At 40.4% G+C, this 19,968-nt stretch overlaps 1 protein-coding gene across 1 annotated transcript; it reads right to left on the bottom strand.

The window, feature by feature from the left end:
• Window positions 1–14,164: 14,164 nt before the first annotated feature.
• ACTC1 (actin alpha cardiac muscle 1) lies at window positions 14,165–19,748 on the bottom strand. Its single transcript, XM_063332540.1, has 7 exons — window positions 19,601–19,748; window positions 18,724–18,872; window positions 17,278–17,602; window positions 16,503–16,664; window positions 16,183–16,374; window positions 14,859–15,040; window positions 14,165–14,484 (listed from the first exon to the last, which is right to left on the bottom strand). Exons 2-7 carry the CDS (start codon window positions 18,850–18,852, stop codon window positions 14,341–14,343), a joined length of 1,134 nt encoding a protein of 377 aa, XP_063188610.1. The 5' UTR covers window positions 18,853–18,872; window positions 19,601–19,748; the 3' UTR covers window positions 14,165–14,340.
• Between the last annotated feature and the right edge of the window lie 220 nt (window positions 19,749–19,968).

Below are 19,968 nucleotides of genomic sequence, written 5' to 3' on the forward strand. Positions count from 1 at the left end.
CAAGCATTTTTTTTCAGACCTACTGCTTTGCTTTGCCTTGTCTACATTTGTCTTCATCCAAATGCTGAATGTCTGTACTCTCAGCTGCTTTCAGCTCAGTGACGTGATTTACGGCAGAGTTGCTTTTCTTTGTTTTGATCGTTCCACCACCGTATATCTTCAGTATTCCTGGTGCCCCTCGCTCTCGTCCTCTCCTTCCCCATCTCACCAGTCTCAGAAGGGAATTCACATCACATTACATTGAAACATCCCTTCAGAGGCCAGGCTGAAACAATCCCTTGAAATAACTAGGGCAGCCAAATGATTGATGTAAAAGTAAACTATGTCAGTGAGCAGGAGCGAAAAGCGGGAGCTCAGTAAGAAATGCAGAGGGTTTTTTATCCTTCTGTCATTCAAAGATTCAACAGCTACAATAAAAATGTGTGAAATATATTTGATGTTAAGTCCATTACAGTTATATAAGGTATAAATGCGTACGCACAGATACGCGTGTGCATGCAAATGCATGTATTTATGCATGTGTTTTATAATTTGTGTCTATTTGCATGACAGACTGCAAAAAGAAATACAAAATAATATAGGAACTCCTATTCTCTAGGAATCCTCTTCTCTAAGATTATTGAGATCATTTAAATGGCCTGTGTAGGAAGAATATATCTAAATTCCACATGATTTTAGACTTTGCCCTGGGTAAGGCCCTAGGTAAAAGCTATTGAGTTATCTTCTCAGTAATATTAGTATGTATGGATCAAGAATACACATACAGGCATGGCTTTGAGAGATGAATGTGACGTATTTTGTAGAGTTCATGGAATATTTAAAAAAAATCTTCAAGTGAACTTAAGTTTTATAAACATTCAAGAGTGTCTTTTTTTAAGTCTAGAACCTTTAGTCTAGTCTATAGTTCTACACACTTTCACTGGAAAGTACCAATTCATAGATCCAGAATATTTTCCCAGACCCATCTCAATCATGCACATCTGGAGTTTCACAGCTGGTGATTAAAACTGGCATTTTCGTGAGTTCCACAACTGTTATTAATAAACAGCATCTGCTCAGTGCTGTGGAGCATGCTTTGTTTTCAGAACACCATTTGTTAATCTTCCCAAACAAAAATTTTTCCAGGATGAGCATTTAATTAAATTTTTGTAATGTTTCTGCTCTCCAAAATGGAGCAAAATCAGATTTAGAATATCGAAATTTTCTGTGAATCAAAAGCCCTGAGTTTTATAAAGTTGTGATTATGGTACTCAATTTCTTTTATCCCACAGAAAATTGAAGTGGTTACCTATGGATTTTGTGATAATTTTAATGTTCTCTAATATTCAATCCATAACTGTTTTTTTTCCAGAATCTATTAGAGATGATATATTTTTGACTATGCTGTAGGAAAGAATTTGTGACACAGCAAGAGAAAAAGATGAATTCAATCATTCATAAAACATTGTGGAACACATACAGTTGTGCATGATTTATTTCTGTGCTTTTAAGAAAAAGACAAATCAGCATTATGCATAATGTTGCTATGCTACTGGAAGTTACAGTTTATTTTTCTAGATAACAGTGAAACCCACGTAATTTCTCACATAGGTCACAGTTGCTTTACTTTGCATTTTAGATTTAGAAAATCTGCTTTGCAGCTGTTTGCAACCTCTTTCACACTTCCCTGTATGAAAGTGGGGACTTTTTTCCTGTGAGAGACATAACCAAACTATCAGTGATTTACAGAAAAAGAAAAAAGAAAAAAAAACTTTTCACGGTACCTTGCTCCATGATTTCCTTAATCTAAAGCTGTGTCTGTCCTACTGAGAAGGAAACAGTGTGGAAAGATGTACCCTCCCTTACCTTATCCACGTTTTCATTACAACGTTTCCAGGAGGCTCAAGGCAGGCTGTGGGCAGGCTGGTTCACACTGACAGCAGCACCGAGCAGCTGTTTGACTCAGCCCTGGGTACCTTTCCCGCTAGTGCTTGCTCAGCTCCACACCATGCCCAGCATCAAAGGGAAACCCAAAGGCTCCATTACCCACCTCTAGCCAGGCTGGACACCAAAACCAGACCCTGAACCATAGAATCTGCTATTTAAAGTGTTCGTCAGTTGAACTTCAAAGGCTACAAAAGAGTGAGAACAGTGTCATATATTTACATTTACATGCAAACGGGTACATATTTTGCATGTACATTTTTATCAGATATTATTTTGTATCAATTACTAAGATTTATTGCGAATACTACATAGGGTTTTATCTAAATTTTCTGGTTTTTTCAGGTTTTGAAGCATCTCTTACATTTGTACGTGTCTGCACCTGCTAGTGACACAATAAAAGAAATAGATAATTTTATTTTCTTCAGTCGCCCTCTCCAGAATACCCCCATTTTGCACACAAATTCCTCAGGGCAGATTCACTCAGGCTGTGTTCAAGCCAATAAGGAGGTCATGTGTTCTGACACAGGACAGTAAGCCTCCCTTTCCCCATCTGGATTTACTGTAATTTTCCTCCTTCAACATAGAGCCATGATGAAACACAGACTTTCTGGTGAAAACTTCTAAGAATGAGTCTACGGAGAACTTGTCCCAACCCAGAAGCTTCACTCTGCCTAAAGAGAAAAGATGGGTTACTGTGAATCAACAAAACAGAAGGACCAGGGCTCATAAGCTTTACATTTAATAAAGATTTTCACATAGATGAAAATTACACACAGAGCGTTTTCAGACAGGAGTTTCAAGACCTCATATTGAGACACAGCTATCCGGCATTTCCTCAAAACCAGATCTCTTCTGATGCTGAGGAACAGAAACCAGTAGATTTCCAGCCCTGATTTCACAATATAAGTGTATAATCTCAGTGGACAAAAAAAACCAGGCAAGTGGTTTCAAATACTTGCTGATAAGCACATAAAGACTTGACCCGTTTAAAAAATATGTCAATAAATAGTATGTTAAAAAGACATGGATAGATTATTGACCTGATTTGTTTCATCAGTGCAGTTTGATACATTTAATTATTTCATGTATTTTCTCAGAGCAAATGATCTGCCTTGGGGCAGAAATAGTATTATAAAGACAAAAGGCTTAAAGAAAAGCTAGTGCTGTGGGGGAGAGGAAAAAAAAAAAGACAACCAAGTCACCACAGGGCTTCAATAAGTATTTGTGAAGCCTATTTAGTTTAATTACACCAACTAGTTATCATAGTCCAGTGTCATGTTACCTGAAATGTCAGTGCAAACTGTTCCCTGGGCTTGAAGGCTCTATGTACGGCAAAAATGAATGTGTGAAATCCAAATATGACTGCCACAAAGACAAACAAGGTGTGAGAGAAAACATGAGCTCAAAGATAGATCAATTAATCCAAAGAACACCAACTAGACAGGTGGATGAGTCATACACACCATGCAGGCAGAGTCCCTGGTGAATAGAAAATACACTTAATACAGCAGGTTTCACTGTGAAAGACAATGCGCCCAACAAGCTAAACAAAATTGGGTGGCAAGCCTCCTACCTGTGCCATGATTTCACGGAATTTCACGGAACCTTTCAGAGTTGGAAGGGAACTCTAGAGATCATCTAGTCCAACTCCCCTGCTAAAGCAGGATTGCCTAGAGCACATCCCTCAGGACTGCATCCAGGTGGGTCTTGAAAGTCTCCAGAGAAGGAGACTCCACAACCTCCCTGGGCAGCCTGTTCCAGTGCTCTGTCACCCTCACCGTAAAGAATTCTTTTCTCATATTTGTTCGGAACTTCCTATGTCCCAGCTTGTGTCCATTACCCCTTGTCCTGTTACTGGGAACCACCAAAAAGAGTCTGGCTCCATCCTCCTTAAACCCACCCTTTAGATACTTGTAAATGTTAATAAGGTCTCCTCTCAGCCTTCTCTTCTCCAAGCTAAAGGGTCCCAGCTCTCTCAACCTTTCCTCATAAGGGAGATGCTCCAGTCCCTCAATCATCTTTGTTGCCCTCCACTGGACTCTCTCCAGTAGTTCCCTGTCTCTCTTGAACTGGGGAGCCCAGAACTGGACACAGTATTCCAGTTGTGGCCTCACCAGTGCAGAGTAGAGGGGGAGAATGACCTCCCTTGACCTGCTGGCCACACTCTTCCCTATACAGCCCAGGATGCCATTGGCCTTCTTGGCAACAAGGGCACTTTGCTGGCTCATGGATAATTTACTGTCTACCAAGACCCCCAGATCCTTTTCTTCAGAGCTGCTTTCCAGCAGTTCCACCCCTAACCTATACTGGTGCCTGACATTCTTCCTCCCCAGCTGCAGGACCCTGATGATGATGATGATGATAGAAACATCCTCAAGCAGAGAAGAGGGACTGAGTTTCCCTTTATATAAGGTCTCCCCTCTTGTGATTAGCCCTCCCCAATAATGTGGTTCTCTTCAGTATTTAAGATGGCTTTGCAAAAAGGTGTAGTGTAGAGCAAGACACGATAAATAAGAGCTATCCTTTCTTTTCACTGGGAGGGTTGGTCAGAGAAATGCATCAATATATCAAATGAATATCACAAAAAAGAATTAAATAAAAAATATTTAATTGTTCTTTTCTCTGGCAGCAAGGAAAACCAATCTTTCTGGGACTAGGAAGTGCCACTATGCTTGTGTCACAGGGCAGTGAGGATTGTCCTGCAGAGAGGATATGACCTATTGCAGCTGGCTCTGGAACAAATCGAGCACACTGCTACAATGGCTATGCATAGCATCTGAAAATATTTTTATTTTTAATTAAGTGAAAGTGTAAATCAGAAAACCAAATCAGAATACACATAGAAAAGGCAAAGTTAAAGTAGTGCATCACTCAAAGTCTAAGTGATCTTCTGTGACTGCGTAGAATTGCATTCTTATTTAAGAGAACAAAAAAGTGTTTCTTATGTTTGATTTTTATTATGAAAATCATCTCTCAGAAGTCAAAAAGTACATTCAGAGGTGTACAACTGCTTTTAACACGTAAAACATCCAGCATTTTGGTAGGCATAATAATTCAAAATTTGCATCCATCAGCATTTAAGTTGACTCCCAGCACCCACAGCAAGCTGCACTAGAATCTAGCCCAAGATAGATAGTTTAAAAAATCCACACTAAGTGCCCTGTCACAAAGACAAATTTAAAGAGTGTCTCTGCTTAACTGTTTTCAGACACTATATTCAATGGTTAGTTAGAAGCATGCACTGGAGCTTTACAGCATGGGAAGAAAAAAAGAACTATTCAGAAAAACAGCCATACCCTCACCTATTTTAGACAGTCCTACTAGTATCATTGGCTTCAAAACAAGAGCAGTGTTCCGATTTAGCTGAGCTGAGAATTTGGTCCTTAATTATTTTTTTATGGACGTAAGAATACAGTGCAGCATTTTTGTTCTACATTTAAGCTGTTTCTGAAGTTATAGTCTTCCAAAATAATACTCATTGAATCAAAATTCAACGTTCCACTTCTAAAGAGATTTTTAAAGAGCTCAATATACCTATGATTTGGGTAAATATTAAATGATTCTAGAAATGCTGACGTTGGATACAGTGCCCTCTTTCCCTAACATACTTCCTTCCATTGCTTTCACCAGGTGAATCATGTTTGTGGAAAGAGCAGGGAATTTTGGGGAGAACGCCTGCCAAATAAAGGTAAAGAGGTCATGTCAAGGACTGAGATCAGGACTGACCTGTAACACACAGGTTTTGTTGAGAGACCAGGAATTTCATTATATACTCTTCAGTGCCATCTGCTGTAACCAGATGCATCCAAAAGCTTAAGATATAATCAAATCGCCAGTCTTAACAGCTCCATAACAGGGAAATGATCTAGCTCTAGGCTTAGGTCTGTCCTGCGAGGGTAGAATCAAGTGAACATTAAGTGAACGTCATTGCCAAAGAAGAACTTGGCCACAACCATGGTCACATTCTTTCAGCTTTTTGCTACACTTTCTTAAGCTACAGCAAAATACCCATTATACAACTTAATACCTATGAGAATTGGTCCTTTAGCACCACAGCACCTCCTCCAGTCAAACTGGGACCAAACTATACCTGCAGATAAGACACAAGAGCAGCTATCCATTTCATATTCACTCTGTGAACTCGAAGAAGTCAAGAAACAGTATTTTTCCAAGGTACCGATGGGATTTGTATGCCTAGACTCCAAAACCCCAAGACTGCAAGACAATGGCAAAGCCTTTATCTCCTCTGCCACCACTAAAGTTGTTTTATTAGGTGAAGAAAAAATAGTTCCATTAGGCACTTTTTTATCTTAACGTCTTCTCTGCAGTTATTGCAAAGAAAATAATGATGATTTTTTGTGTGTCTTAGAGTAAGTGTACATGTAATGTGATTGATTATGTCCATTCTATCCTTAAGGATTTAAACAGAGCTCTAGAGCTCTTGTGGACAACTTTCTTCTTTAAAATCCATTTTTTCCAACTGGACTTGCACAGTGGGTTGCTTGTCATAAGATACATGGCATATTTTCCAATGGAACAATTCCTAATCTTCAAGTACTGGATAGACTCCATTTTGTCTGTGTGAACAACATGCCACGATCTGGTTCTTATTAGCTTTAGGACACTCAGACTCTGATAGGGTCTCCATTGCTCTGGAGGCTACAAAGAGACACAGATAAATATTTCATATACAATATACCTTTTGGTCTAAGTAGACAAGGAAAACAAAAGCATAACAAACTTTTCTGCCTTTTCCACACTGAGAAAATCCTAGCTAGTAGCACCTGCAATGCATTTCCAGAACACAGAGCGCTATAGGTTTAGCAAAGCACCACCAGCAGTTTGCTGGGGTTTGCACAGCAGTATTTATCTGTTCTGTGGTATTTGTGGCATTCTCTATACTTAGATTGGCAAATGCCACAAATACCATGATAAATTTAACGACCGTGAGTGATAAATGTCAAGCTTTTAATAGCACCCACTGTCTCTCTGTCACCACACGACCCTATTTGGAGATTGCACAATCATCGTCTCTGTATTATTACTTACAAAAGAAAAAGCCTTTTTAGCATTTTAAATGGCAATATAGTTGCTTGCGATTTGCTTTGTATAATATATATGGACAGGATGAGCAAAGGAACCCTTTGTATGTCTTTTGGCAGAAGGAAGAGCCTGCAGGGTACTATTCCTGATAATTTCATATGCTGTTTATTTACAAAAATAAGGTCAGAAGGTAGTTTCCTATTTCTGTTAGGTGCCAGTACGATGGGCAGAATTCATAGTCTCAGTTGAAATGAAAGGGCAGAAACAAATTTGTCCACCCAGTTGATGACCAGGGCTGACATCATGTTTGAGCAGAAAGGAAAGTTCTACAAAACTATTGCTGCAGCCATTAAAATACAGGATGTGACACCAGACATTCCAAACTTATTCTCTACATGTCTTTGTGCATTTTTTACACTTTCAGCAGTATGTGATGTATTCAGGCTATGTCTGAAGAACGTAATTTGTGTCACTTTGACTGTAGTTTGTAAGAAGGAAAGAGTATTTCACATTATCACTAAAAACACTTCAATTCTGATCTGTTCTCAAAATTCCGGAATTCTGAGGTTTTGTCTTGAGCAGAAACCCAAACTAGGAATCAACTTCTCTTAGGGACTAGGTTACAAAATATCCACAGTTGTGTCTTAGTCAAATATCTCTGTGATGTTTCTGACATGAAATATTTGTCCTTCCAACTTCAACTATGCTGAATTTCTAGAGAGGATGCACGTATGCTATGTCATACAGACGTGGTCTCTGAAACTTGTTACCAGGCCAGGAACACTCTTATATTGCGAAGTTAAAGAGAAGACTTAGGGAAAATATTTGTATACGTGTATATGCATACATATGTGTAAATATATATGTATGTAGGTATATACACATACATATGTATAAATATATACGTGTGCGAGTGTGTATGTGCATCTATATTATTGTGGCAAACACTTTGGAGAACCCAGAATCAAAGAAATGCAAGAGTGACTATCATCAGCAATAACATAATCACTCATTTTCCTATGTGCAAAGAAGATAATTGTTCCATGTAAGCGTCTTTTAAAGTCCATTCAATTTGCCTGTCAAAATGTATGGGCAAAGGATCAAAAGCTACTGCATTACTGTGGTTTGTCTGGTTGCCGTACAGAGCTGAGCTGCACGGAACAGCTCCAAGTCAATTAAAAATAAATCTAAAATAATTTCCACACCAGTAAGACTAGTAAGGCCTAAGAACATTTGTGTAAACTTGTTCATCACATAGTAAAGGTTATTTTACAATTGTATTTTACAACATAATACATTACAATTTAAAGTATATCTGGGCACTTTATAGTATCTCATAATGGATTATGTCATTTAGTAAGCCATAATATACATTAAATACTTACTATATAATCATTCCTGTAAATATACATATGACTTTTTAAATACAGATCAAAGAAATCATTGAACATTTGCAGGAGTAAAACCACAGATTGCATTTTTCCCAACTCACATTCACGCGTATACACACAGGCTGCCTGCGGTGAGTTCAGGATATTAATTATGAATGAAACAGTAGGGTAATAAAGTTGAATTCACAACCAGCTCTGAAGTAGTATATCAATTAGTTAATGACATGAATTTAGATAATCAGTTACTCAAATAGTCAAACTAACACATCAGATAATGAAGTCACACATTTAGCACAAGAAAGGTGTATTCTGTTTAGCCTGTAATAGAAGACTAAGGATTCCCTTTAATCTTTTACCCGAAGTAAAAAGAAATGGGTTTGATTTAACTGGTGGAAAGCAAAGTTTTATTGCAGGTGGTGTTCCTTGACAAGGGAGGATCTCCCAGTTTAGTGGCTAAATTCAAGGCATAATTCATGCTAAAGAAGTAAAGTACTTTTTTCTTGTGACTTGTTCGGTGGTTTGTCCTGCAAATCTGCTGAAGTTTCTGCAAGAATCCTTCTCCACTCTGTCTCACCAGAGAACCAGAGCATTGCAAACCATCTTGCATTGGGCTTGTCACTCACACACACACTCACACAAACAAATCTAACAGTTAACTTTAAATAAAACATTTTCAGTAACCAAAAATACTTAGTTTAAAAAAGAAAGACCCAAGGTGGATATTTTTCTTGCTTAAGATTAACGTGTTTTATTCTGTTTGCGTTTGGTGTTTTTTTTAACAAAATAGAGGCTTAGTTATGTGAGGCTATGTCCTGAAAATAGTTTATATAATCAAAATAAAAAACAAAGAAGTAGTATGAAATTCTTTGTCAAAATTCATCTATTACACAAACATGAGAATACGGCTTGAATTCCCTGAACTTATCTTTTTTCCTTGATAACAGCTACTGTAAAATCCCTGTGCTTTTGGATGCTGTGGAAGACCTTCCCACCCCAACGGGCCCAGCAATGTATGCGTCCTAGACCCCTTCCTCCCCAGAACACAATGAACTGTATTTTTCACCTTCTTTCTTTCTCATCTCAGCCGAGGCAGACACACACAGCTACAGAGTGCTGTGTCAGAGGGAGGAATACATGGCAGGAGTTGCTGTGCTGCTACGGCCACCTATTTCCATGCTCTCCAGAAGAGCTGGAGTTGCAAGACCCTCTCTAACACCCAGGAGCTCCTCAGTTTCCCTTTGAGCATCGCCTTTTTGCAAAACCTTATCTAGAAGCCACGATGTAGCTCATAAAGCATTTGGAACCCTTTAGAATGGAAGCTCATGTAGTCCTCATTATCATTGACAATGCACTTTCTGTCATCTAAACCTGGGGGACTTAGAGACTCAGAACTAATCTTTAAGCTCTTTCTTACTGCCTCACTACCTGCATTTTATTGGGTACCTTCCCAGACTTACTACATCATTTACGTGTTATGTAAATCTATGCTGATAAAGCTTTATGCCATTCCACATCCACTTTTTCCCCTACATACGTATATCACTGGACAGAAAACGGTTAAAAAAATGTTCCTGAAATACAGTTCATCTCCTCTAAGAAAGCATACTGCCCTATATTTGGTAGACCTCAAATATAATGTATTTTGTGAATTATTTCTTTATAATGAAAAATAAGATTGCTCTCAGCTGCATTAACTTTTGCTAAAGTCTGTTAAACTCTGTTCCTCCAACATTATTCACATAGGACAGCCTAATCACAAATTAAATCCATCCTTTAGTTACATACCAGCATAATAATTTTTTTCCAATAATTAACTTTTCTATATGCTGAGTTTGCGAGTTTCAGCAATCAGTCACCCTCAGGAGAAAAAACAAAGGTAATTTAGTAGTACGTTAACTGCCTTAATTGCTTCTTTCTTGAGTGTAATAAGTGAGATTTACTAATCACTCAATTTTATAAATGATTTTTTTTTTCCTTTTTCTTGTGTCTTGGTAATAACAGAGGTTTCTGTCACAGGGTGCTTCAGGGTGGGACTGGGTGTCTTCCAGCTGTCACTGGAAGAAAGCAATAATCTCTGCCTGGGCCTCGTATTCAGTTTATCCAACCAGCAGCCAAGAGGTTTTTCTTGATTTTTTTTCTATTGTAATGTTATTATTGTTGATTAATTTGACTGTCACATATATTTAGAGTCATCTAATGTTTTTAGGTATAAAAGCCTCTTATTCTACATTAAAAAAATTACCACTCTGCAGAATTCAATTATTCAAGCTAAAAATGTTCATATTAGTGCTTTGCCTTAGGCTGACTTTTTAAAGTCTTTAGCTAAAACAGCTTTTTTAGAGAAGATTAGTGCAAAGTAGACAACTCTATCAAATTTATAATGACTGTCCTAACAATTTTTTTGAAAGAGCCTTGAAATGCTAACAAGTGAATTCTGAAATATCTCCTTATTTCCTGCCAAAAAAAATCCATCTTTTTAAGCAGAATGGCAGGATTTTCAGATTCTTAGCGCCTACTCCATGGAGATGTGACAAGCTTTCTGTTCTGATCATAATCCTATTTCTCAATACTCCTTAAGTGCCAACATGCTCCTCAATCTAGAAGGAAAGTTTCCTGTAAGGTCTGTGGGTCAGGCAACAGTGGCAAAATCCCAATGTCCTTCAGTCAAAAGCAGAAGTACTGGGCTGTGTTGTTCTGGCTGCTAGAGCAGGCCATAAGATTTCGTCCCAGCTCTTACTGATGTAAGTTAGTATTTCTTAACACTTTTTAGCCCTTCTAACTGAATAAAGATGCTCTACCTACGTATAAAATGACATCAGACCGGCTTCCACAGAGTGACCTCCACACCACTTTACATGTTAGCAACCAGCAGCTGCAAAGTCAAATAAGAGGACACGCTTCAGTGCAGCAGGTAGACGTTTTGCCATGTACCCATGCTGCTTTTCAAAACACGTGTGTTGAATCTATTAGTTCGACTAAACATTAAATTTCCCTCTTCCATCCAAAGACAATCTCAACAAGAGCAATGAAGGTTAGCTGTGATCCTTCAGTCTCAAAATTTATGTCTTCATCAGCTGAGGTGCTTCAGAGATGAAGATTGTGGTCAAACCCCTGTAGATGTTCACAGCAGGGCTTGGGTACAGCTGGGTTTTAATTTGCCTTTTGCAAGCAAGTATCTGCAATAATTTTACTGGTTATCACATAGGTGCTCTCCAGTTAATTTCTGCATCCCATTCCCTATCTTCATGTGCCATACATATTGCATACCACCACTACTAAAGCTTACTCTAAAATGTAAACAGAGGGCAAACTTATGTGGTGGCATCTCTTAGTAGAATTTCGAATCCTAGCTTATGTGACTCAACACTCAGATTCTTCTCAATCACACTGATCAGTTGTATTATCCATATTTAAATGAAACAGACTTTTCCCAAGTTTTCTTCCATAAATAGTTATGTGTGTATATATGTATATAAAAATACTTCCCATCCCATTTAATTATTAAAGTTTTCACTGCAATGAGTGTGAATACATATTTTACAATGGCAAAATATGGGATTACTTTATTAAAACTGAATACATTTGGAAACACACTGTAGGAGAGTGAGGGTAAGACACTGCTTTTTGATCATATCCTACATTGTACTCAAGCATACCAGCCTTTTGCACAATCCTTGCTGCCCATATCCATTTCCATAAACTGTGAACTACAAACCCAAAAAATGGCTATGGAAAGAATGTCATGCAATCAGTGGCTTCCTGCAGTTCCTTCCTCGTGCCCACATGCTCAAGGGTGAACTCTCAATCCCAGCCGTGAATGTGGTGCCAGCTGTACGCCTGCCATTCCTGACCTATCAGTCAGAGCCAGTCAGTCAGGAAGCCACCGGCTCTGACTTAGCATGCCCTTTGCATGCTTGCCTAACATTTTAAGCTCCAATTAGTTGCAATTTATGTCCAGTATCACCCTATTAATTCACACTAATACCTGAGATGACCTTTCTGACCAGCTGAATCTTTCAAATTAGCAAGCAAGACCAAGCAAGAAAAGTGCAATGGTTCTGAAAGACAACATCCAAACTTCAAAACTTTATTGGCAAATGTTATTTAAGTTAGGGCAATTAAATTTGTGTTGGTCAGAAATCTGGAAATGTTCCCGTGTTTTCAAAACATACAAAATTTCTCCATGGTGTGAACTTCAGAGTGATTCCTTACTCTTGAAACCTTCTTGAGAACAGTGGAAGCTGTTGACTCTGCCTTAACAGATTCACAAGTTAATTAATTTGTGTTGGATTGTGAAAAGGCCTATTTGTTGCAGCATTTCAGTAATACTATGTGCAGTGTAAAGATAAGTATTTCATATTTATGCTAAAATTTCATTTTTATGTTTGTTTAAAATGTTTAAATTTATGTTTAAATTGTAAAAAGGTATAAAATTTTATGTTTGTTTAAATTTTATCTATATTTAACAACTCCATCTACCTTCTCTGCCCCAAAGCAAAAATATGTAGAAATATTTGAGTATTGCAGTTGCAAGATGATAGTAAGCAATTACAATGGCACCTTCAGCAAAATGTCTTTGAGCGATAAGTAAATTCAAGACAGATACTAAATATGTCTTCATATATTCAAAGAGAAAAATCAGATCACATCTAATGGCCAGTTTTAATGCCTTTCCAGAAAATAAGAGGTAGGAGAAACAGGAAAAGTTTCCCTGCAGCTGTGTAAACTGCCTATTATCATTACATTTTGGGGTTTGGGGTTTTTTTATTCCCATTTGAGTATAAAATGACCATGAAATCTAATCTTTTCAAACATCTGTAATGGCTTTCAGCTAAGCACACGCCTAACTAACTACCTGCACAGCTTGATAAATGCTTTAATTGATTTCCTAAACCAAATTTAGGCAAACTCCAGACTGTACATAGTTCAAACTATGATACTGACTGGTCCCATTATTTTAATGAAAATCTCCCAGAGAATTCTGTACTTCACTTTTTAGATATTACTTTAAAAAAAAAAAATAAAATCGAAGAGCACAGTTATAAAAAGTCATGGTGAGGAACAAAAAAGCTGGTGGAAAGTGTGCAATTTTTGATCGTAGTATCTGGGTCAAATAGCAACAAAGAATAGCAAAGATTAAGGATTAAAAATTGCCTAAAACATATGAATGATGATGTGAAAATAATCACGGTTATAACCATTGTATGTTCATACAGCAAAAGTTTGATTCTTTTGCATTAATACAATAAAGGCTTCACTTCTTTATCTCTGGCTTTAAAGAGATGAGGGAAGATGAGTAAACTGTCAGTTTGAATTAACGTTTTGTCATAAATTTTATAGCCCACAGAAAACAATTGTATGACTCTTTAGGATTGAGCTAATTAGTTATAAATCACATTCTAAATATATTAACATAATACTTTTACAGAAACTTTGGCTTTCAATAAATTGATATTAAAATACTTGGGTTATAGTGAATGCAATGGAAGAAACATTTCTAATCGCAGTGAGTGACTATGAGAGATTTCTTTCCACTTTTTCCAGTTACTTTGTCTCAAGTCTCAAGGCTATTTCTTTGCAAGCCTTGATATATGATGCTTCTTTTGTTTCAAGTTTCAAAACGAAACTATAAATTCTTACTAATAGAAAACCACGACCTCACATGCCTACATCGGTTAGAAGGACATGCATGCAGTGAAGGCATTGGTAGGTTTGATGGGAGTTTCCAAATCCCAGGGTGTTTAGTCTCATTTTTTTAACCAAAGAATACTTATAATGAAAAAAAAAAGACAGTCATTGGTAGGTTGCAAGTCCCAGATCTTGTTTATTTATAAAGCAATAAATATTAGAAGCACAAATAAATTGCACGGGTGTGTAAACAAACTGTACAATGACTGAAGAGTTCAGGAAGGGTTGCCAGAAGACTCCAAGAAGCATATTGTCGTCATCCTGAGTGGGAAGTAAATTGAGGGGAAAGTGCTTAGAAGCACTTGCGGTGAACAATGGATGGACCAGCTTCATCGTACTCCTGTTTACTGATCCACATTTGCTGGAAGGTGGACAGAGATGCTAGAATGGAGCCACCAATCCAGACAGAGTACTTGCGCTCAGGTGGGGCAATGATCTAGGATAAAGAAAAGCAACAAAATCCTCATTTAGCAGTTACATTTCTGAACAACCAACCCACATCACCAGTGTAACAAATCACTAAGTAAATCATAAAAAAATCCTTAAGTAAATAAAGAACTTCTCTATAATAAATGTCTTGATCTTCAGCAGCTGGTACAATACATATAATATTCTCTAAGAAAATCTATAACCATATTTTCCTCTTTTGTAACCCTTGCTTCTAATCAATATAATTATGCTGATTAAACAGAATTTCCTCTCATTTGTTCATCAGCTGTTGATCTCACTTTTGAGTTGTTCCTATACACCAATTTAATGATGTGGACATTTTCCCATCCACATTTTACAGTACAGAGTCAAATTCCTCACCTTGATCTTCATAGTGCTAGGAGCAAGTGCAGTGATTTCCTTCTGCATGCGATCAGCAATGCCAGGGTACATTGTTGTTCCACCTGAGAGGACGTTGTTAGCATACAGGTCCTTACGAATATCAATATCACACTTCATGATACTGTTGTAGGTAGTTTCGTGAATACCAGCGGATTCCATACCTTGAGAAGAAAGAAGACCGTAGTAGATCAGTAAATTATACAAGAGGTTTGCGTGAAGAGAACTCTCGGCATTTCTCATCATCATTAATATGAACTGTTATGATATTTTTTTTGTAAAATTACTTACTGACTATTAAATGTCATAGAAAAACATAAAAATATAATACAGAACTAGCTAAGAAAATGAAAATTCTTTGTTAGAAATTGTAAGAATCATAATGCATGTGCAAAGGAAAGATGCTCAAAATATGCAGTAAGAGAAGAGGTAGACACACAAGATAAACTCATTTAGTATATGGCAATGGGAGAAAGTTATATAGAACAGAAAAGATGAGTATCAGGTTATGTCAGAGTCTCACAAAAAACATTAGTTGAATATAGAAAAGACAGCAATAAAGACAACAAAAGCAGCTGAGGTAGAATTAAAGAAGACAATAATAACCTCGTTTCTTTTTCAGCCTACTCAAAATACAGTCTATACCATTTATAAACATCAAGACAAGATGTAACCAAGATATTAGTACTTTGTGGTAAGGAAAAAGAAACCAGAAGCAAGTGTTTGTAGGTTGCATTCCAGTTTATTAATTTTGACAGGTGCTTCCTGAAAAGGCTGACACTAGATCCACAGTGAGATGTCAGCTGATGAACAACTGCTCTTATTGCCCAGGACTTAAGAGTATAAGCATTTGCTATATCTGTCAGCTGCACTCACAAACAGCAAAGCTTACCATCTTGACCATGCCAATGTTCAATTACCGTGCATATAAATATACACAAACCTTCCTTCTTTTTTTTTTCCCCCTCTCCTAGGCACTTCACTTCTTCTTCAGATACTGTTTTAAGCCTAAGCTTTACAAACACAGCACTGGAAGCTATTCTTTCCATCCTGACATGATGATATTCTAACTCCATTTCATCACGAAAAATTGTGACCCTAAAACCTGGTCTAAAACTTTCAAGACAACCCCAATTACCATCTGAGCTTATATTAAGTGCAGCTTACAGGGACCAGATGATCTAATTCATTATTTGTTTGATTTCATGCCAAATTTAGATAAGCAGGAAGAGGAGTGGGACACCTTCTGGATCTTCTGATTCATTCATACCTCCTACTGAAAGGACAATTTCCTGGGAACACTTACCAATAAAGGATGGCTGGAATAAGGTTTCTGGGCAGCGGAAACGTTCGTTACCGATTGTGATCACTTGACCATCGGGCAATTCATAGCTCTTTTCCAGAGAGGAAGAAGAGGCAGCAGTGGCCATTTCATTCTCGAAGTCCAGTGCAACGTAACACAATTTCTCTTTGATATCACGAACAATCTCACGTTCAGCTGCAGATACACGGGAATCAAATCAAGGTTTGGATAAGCACAATACTAGAGGAAGAAGGCAGGCCAAGAAAGACACAAGGATTTTCACAGGAGGGCAAAGTTGAAGAGGGCAAAGTTGAAGGACTGACCTGTTGTCACAAAGGAATAGCCACGCTCCGTGAGGATCTTCATGAGGTAGTCAGTCAGATCCCTGCCAGCCAGATCCAGACGCATGATAGCATGAGGCAAAGCATAACCTTCATAAATAGGTACATTGTGGGTGACGCCATCGCCAGAGTCAAGAACAATACCTGGGAGAGAAATGTCAGAGAGCAGTTGGAATCACCTACAGCCCTTCGGCACAGTAAGCAGCAAGAAACACAACAAAATAAAGGATTTTTCAGGCAACATAAAGTAGCATCATTCTATTTTAGCCCTAAAGATCTTGCCCATTGCTTCTATCTTCGCTTGACTGGACATTTGTCTTTGGTGTGAATTTTCCCATAAAACAGTTGTCCGGTACATATTTTAAGCTAATCCACACAAACAGCCTTCCACTGCTACTTCACTGAGCAGTAAATATATTTGCAATGGTGATTGTCCTGATCCAATAATGGTCAACTTTTGGGCCCAGTTTAAGCCCTTAAACTGGTGTAATACTTGTGTAACTGCAGTATCTTCACAGGAGTGTCTCCTCGTTTGCGTGATGACAAGCGGCGGGAGAGTCAGTTCCACAGTGCCCCTCTGAAAGCAATGCAGACAGCTCCACACTGCTCTTTCCACAGTCCGTTTACTGCCTTTTCTGCTGCTGTTATCATCAGTTGCTATAAACTAAAAACACCTAGTTTTCTATAGATTTGAATGATCTATGGGTTTTTTTCCCTATTTGGAATGAGGAAGGAGGGTTTATTTTTTTTACGTTACCTGTTGTGCGACCAGAGGCATACAGGGACAGGACAGCCTGGATCGCCACATACATAGCAGGTACGTTGAAGGTCTCAAACATTATCTGTGTCATCTTTTCACGATTAGCTTTAGGGTTCAAGGGGGCTTCTGTGAGCAAGGTAGGGTGTTCCTCAGGGGCCACACGGAGCTCATTGTAGAAAGTGTGGTGCCAGATCTTTTCCATGTCATCCCAGTTGGTGATGATGCCATGTTCAATGGGATATTTCAAAGTAAGGATACCTCTTTTGCTCTGAGCTTCATCACCTACATAGGAATCTTTTTGACCCATACCAACCATAACACCCTAAGAGAAGAAAATACAGAAAAGCATTATTTGAGGAAGACAACATCACAGAATCCAATTACACCACAGACAACTACGCTATTTTTAAGAAAGGTCACGCCACTATAAGGTTGTTTAGGAAAATAAATTAGCATTATTGAAATATTAAGTCAACAGAACTTGACTTGAAGCTTTCTCATGAAATCCTTTTTCCTTTAATCAGATTAAAGGATTCCCCCCTCCCCTTTTTTTAATACATCTTTTATTTTCAGTTACTTCTTTCTGGTCCAAAAGTTTGACAACTGCACAATATCATGAGCAGGAAAAGATACAGAGAGACATACAAATAGAGCTTATAAACAAGAAGATATGGAGGCAAGCAAGCCTTCTAGTGAAGGAAGATACTTCCAAAATGAAGATACTGCCAAAATGACTGTTGCTATGGAGACTCACCAGTAACATATTCACAATAACAAGATACAAATCACAAAGTTTTAGTTTTTAAAAAAGCCTTACAAACTTTTTAACAAGGAAATGGTAGGAGAAAAAGTACTGTATTTTCTGTGTAATGATTTAATCGTGGCAAAAGAGAAGGACAATGACATGGAAACAGAGAAAAGGAGGCTTAGAGAGTGGTGAGAAGGTAAGATCAGAGATGGACAAAAGAAGTAGAAGAAATTGAAAGATGGTGTTTGATATGTGAACCGTTGGACAGGATGGGTGGGAAGGGCCTTAAACAAACTGTATTGTACTCAAATTTAGCCAATGGAGATGCCTTTGAACTAACACCAGCATCAGGTCTGGCCTGGGGGATGGAGTGGGCAGCAGTTTTGTAGGAAGCTGGATTTGGGCTCATTAGGAGGGAGAACAGGGACAGAGTCACGACAAAAGCTGGTGAATTAGAAATAGCTGGGGGAAAGGGAGTCAGCAATAGGAAAGAGATAAGAGACCGCCAAACGGGAGTTGAGCGAAGCACCGGAGAGAACTGGAAAGGCATCGCTAGTACCACCACAAGAAGTGAGCAGAGGGAAAGGCAGGGTATTTGGGACAGGACAGAAGAACCATGGAGAGAAGGGGCGTGCGGAGGCGGCTGCTGGAGGGGGAACGCTCGGTCCTGCCCCGGTCCGTCCGTCCGTATTTACCTGGTGCCTCGGGCGGCCGACGATGGACGGGAAAACGGCCCTGGGGGCATCGTCTCCGGCAAAGCCCGCCTTCACCAGCCCCGAGCCGTTGTCGCACACCAGTGCGGTGGTCTCCTCGTCGTCACACATCTTCGGAGGGAGGCACGGACCTGAAACACAGCGCGGCGGCGCGTCCAGAGCCCCGCGGATAGCGCGGCGCTGCCGCCGGGCCCCGCCGAGCCCGCCCGGGCGGCCCCTCCGCGCCCTCCCGCCGCCATCCCCGGAGGCACGGGCGGCGGCGGCGGCACACCGGCAGCTGCCGGCGGCAGCGGGAAATTTGACTCTTCCCGGGAGGATGCTCGGTGGCTCAGCCACGCTCGTGGGCAGGGCTTTAAATAGGGTCCGCCAGCCGCCGCCTTCTCCGCGCTTCAAAAGGCGCCCCCGGCTTGCAGGGCGCTCATTAGGGCATCATTAGCCGTACCCTCGGGCCGCAGATTGAAACGGGAGGGAAAGGGTTTGAAACCGGAGAGATCGGCCCTGCCCAGGGCACTTCACCGGCGGCGGGGCGTCGCGCCCCATGGGGGCGCGGCGGCAGGTGCTGGGCGGGGGGCGGCCGGGGACGGTGTTCCCGGCGGGAGTAACACCAAGCCGGGAGGTGCGCAGGCAGAGCAGCGCCTGTACCATCTCATCCCGTCCCGTCCCATCCCGTCCCGTCCCACGCCGTCCTGTCTCATGCCGTCCCGTCCTATGCCGTGCCATCCCATCCCATCCCATGCCGTCCCGTCTCATACCGTCCGGTCCTATGCCGTGCCGTCCCATCCCGTCCCATCCCACCCTATCCCTCCCTGCCCGCCCCGAGCCGGCCCCGCGGGGCTGCGGGAGCCGCCGCGCAACTCACCAGACCAGCACCGGCGGCGGCGGGGGGGCTGCGGAGGAGAGCCTGGGTGCCGGCTCGGCGGAGACGCCCCAATTTATACCCCCCCGAGGGGCAGCGTCGGCCGGGGCCACCGCGGGACGGGGCAGCCACCTTCTCCTTATTTGGTCGGCTCCGCGCCATTGAGCGGCCGCGCAGCCATGAATGGAGCCCGGCCAGCCCCGGCGCAGCCCGGCCGCCCGGCCCATGTAAGGCAGGCGCGGGGCAGCGCGCCCCCGGCCCGCCGCATGGCCAAATAGGGAGCCCCGCGCAGCCCCCCGGGGGCCAGCTCTTTCGGGTGGCGGGGTGGAAAGGTGGCTTCCCGGGCCACCTCCCGGGGGCTCGGCTCCGGC

This window comes from Chroicocephalus ridibundus, chromosome 4, assembly GCF_963924245.1.
Source record: "Chroicocephalus ridibundus chromosome 4, bChrRid1.1, whole genome shotgun sequence".
Taxonomy (NCBI): Eukaryota; Metazoa; Chordata; class Aves; order Charadriiformes; family Laridae; genus Chroicocephalus; species Chroicocephalus ridibundus.

Excerpts from the sequence above, each read along its gene's own strand:
- ACTC1 (XM_063332540.1), bottom strand. The coding sequence starts at position 18,852 with ATGTGTGACGACGAGGAGACCACCGCACTGGTGTGCGACAACGGCTCG. Across the intron at positions 17,603-18,723 it reads TCGGCCGCCCGAGGCACCAG|GGTGTTATGGTTGGTATGGG; the intron begins GTAAATACGGAC and ends TTCTTCTCTTAG. Across the intron at positions 16,375-16,502 it reads CTATTCCTTTGTGACAACAG|CTGAACGTGAGATTGTTCGT; the intron begins GTCAGTCCTTCA and ends GTGTATCTGCAG.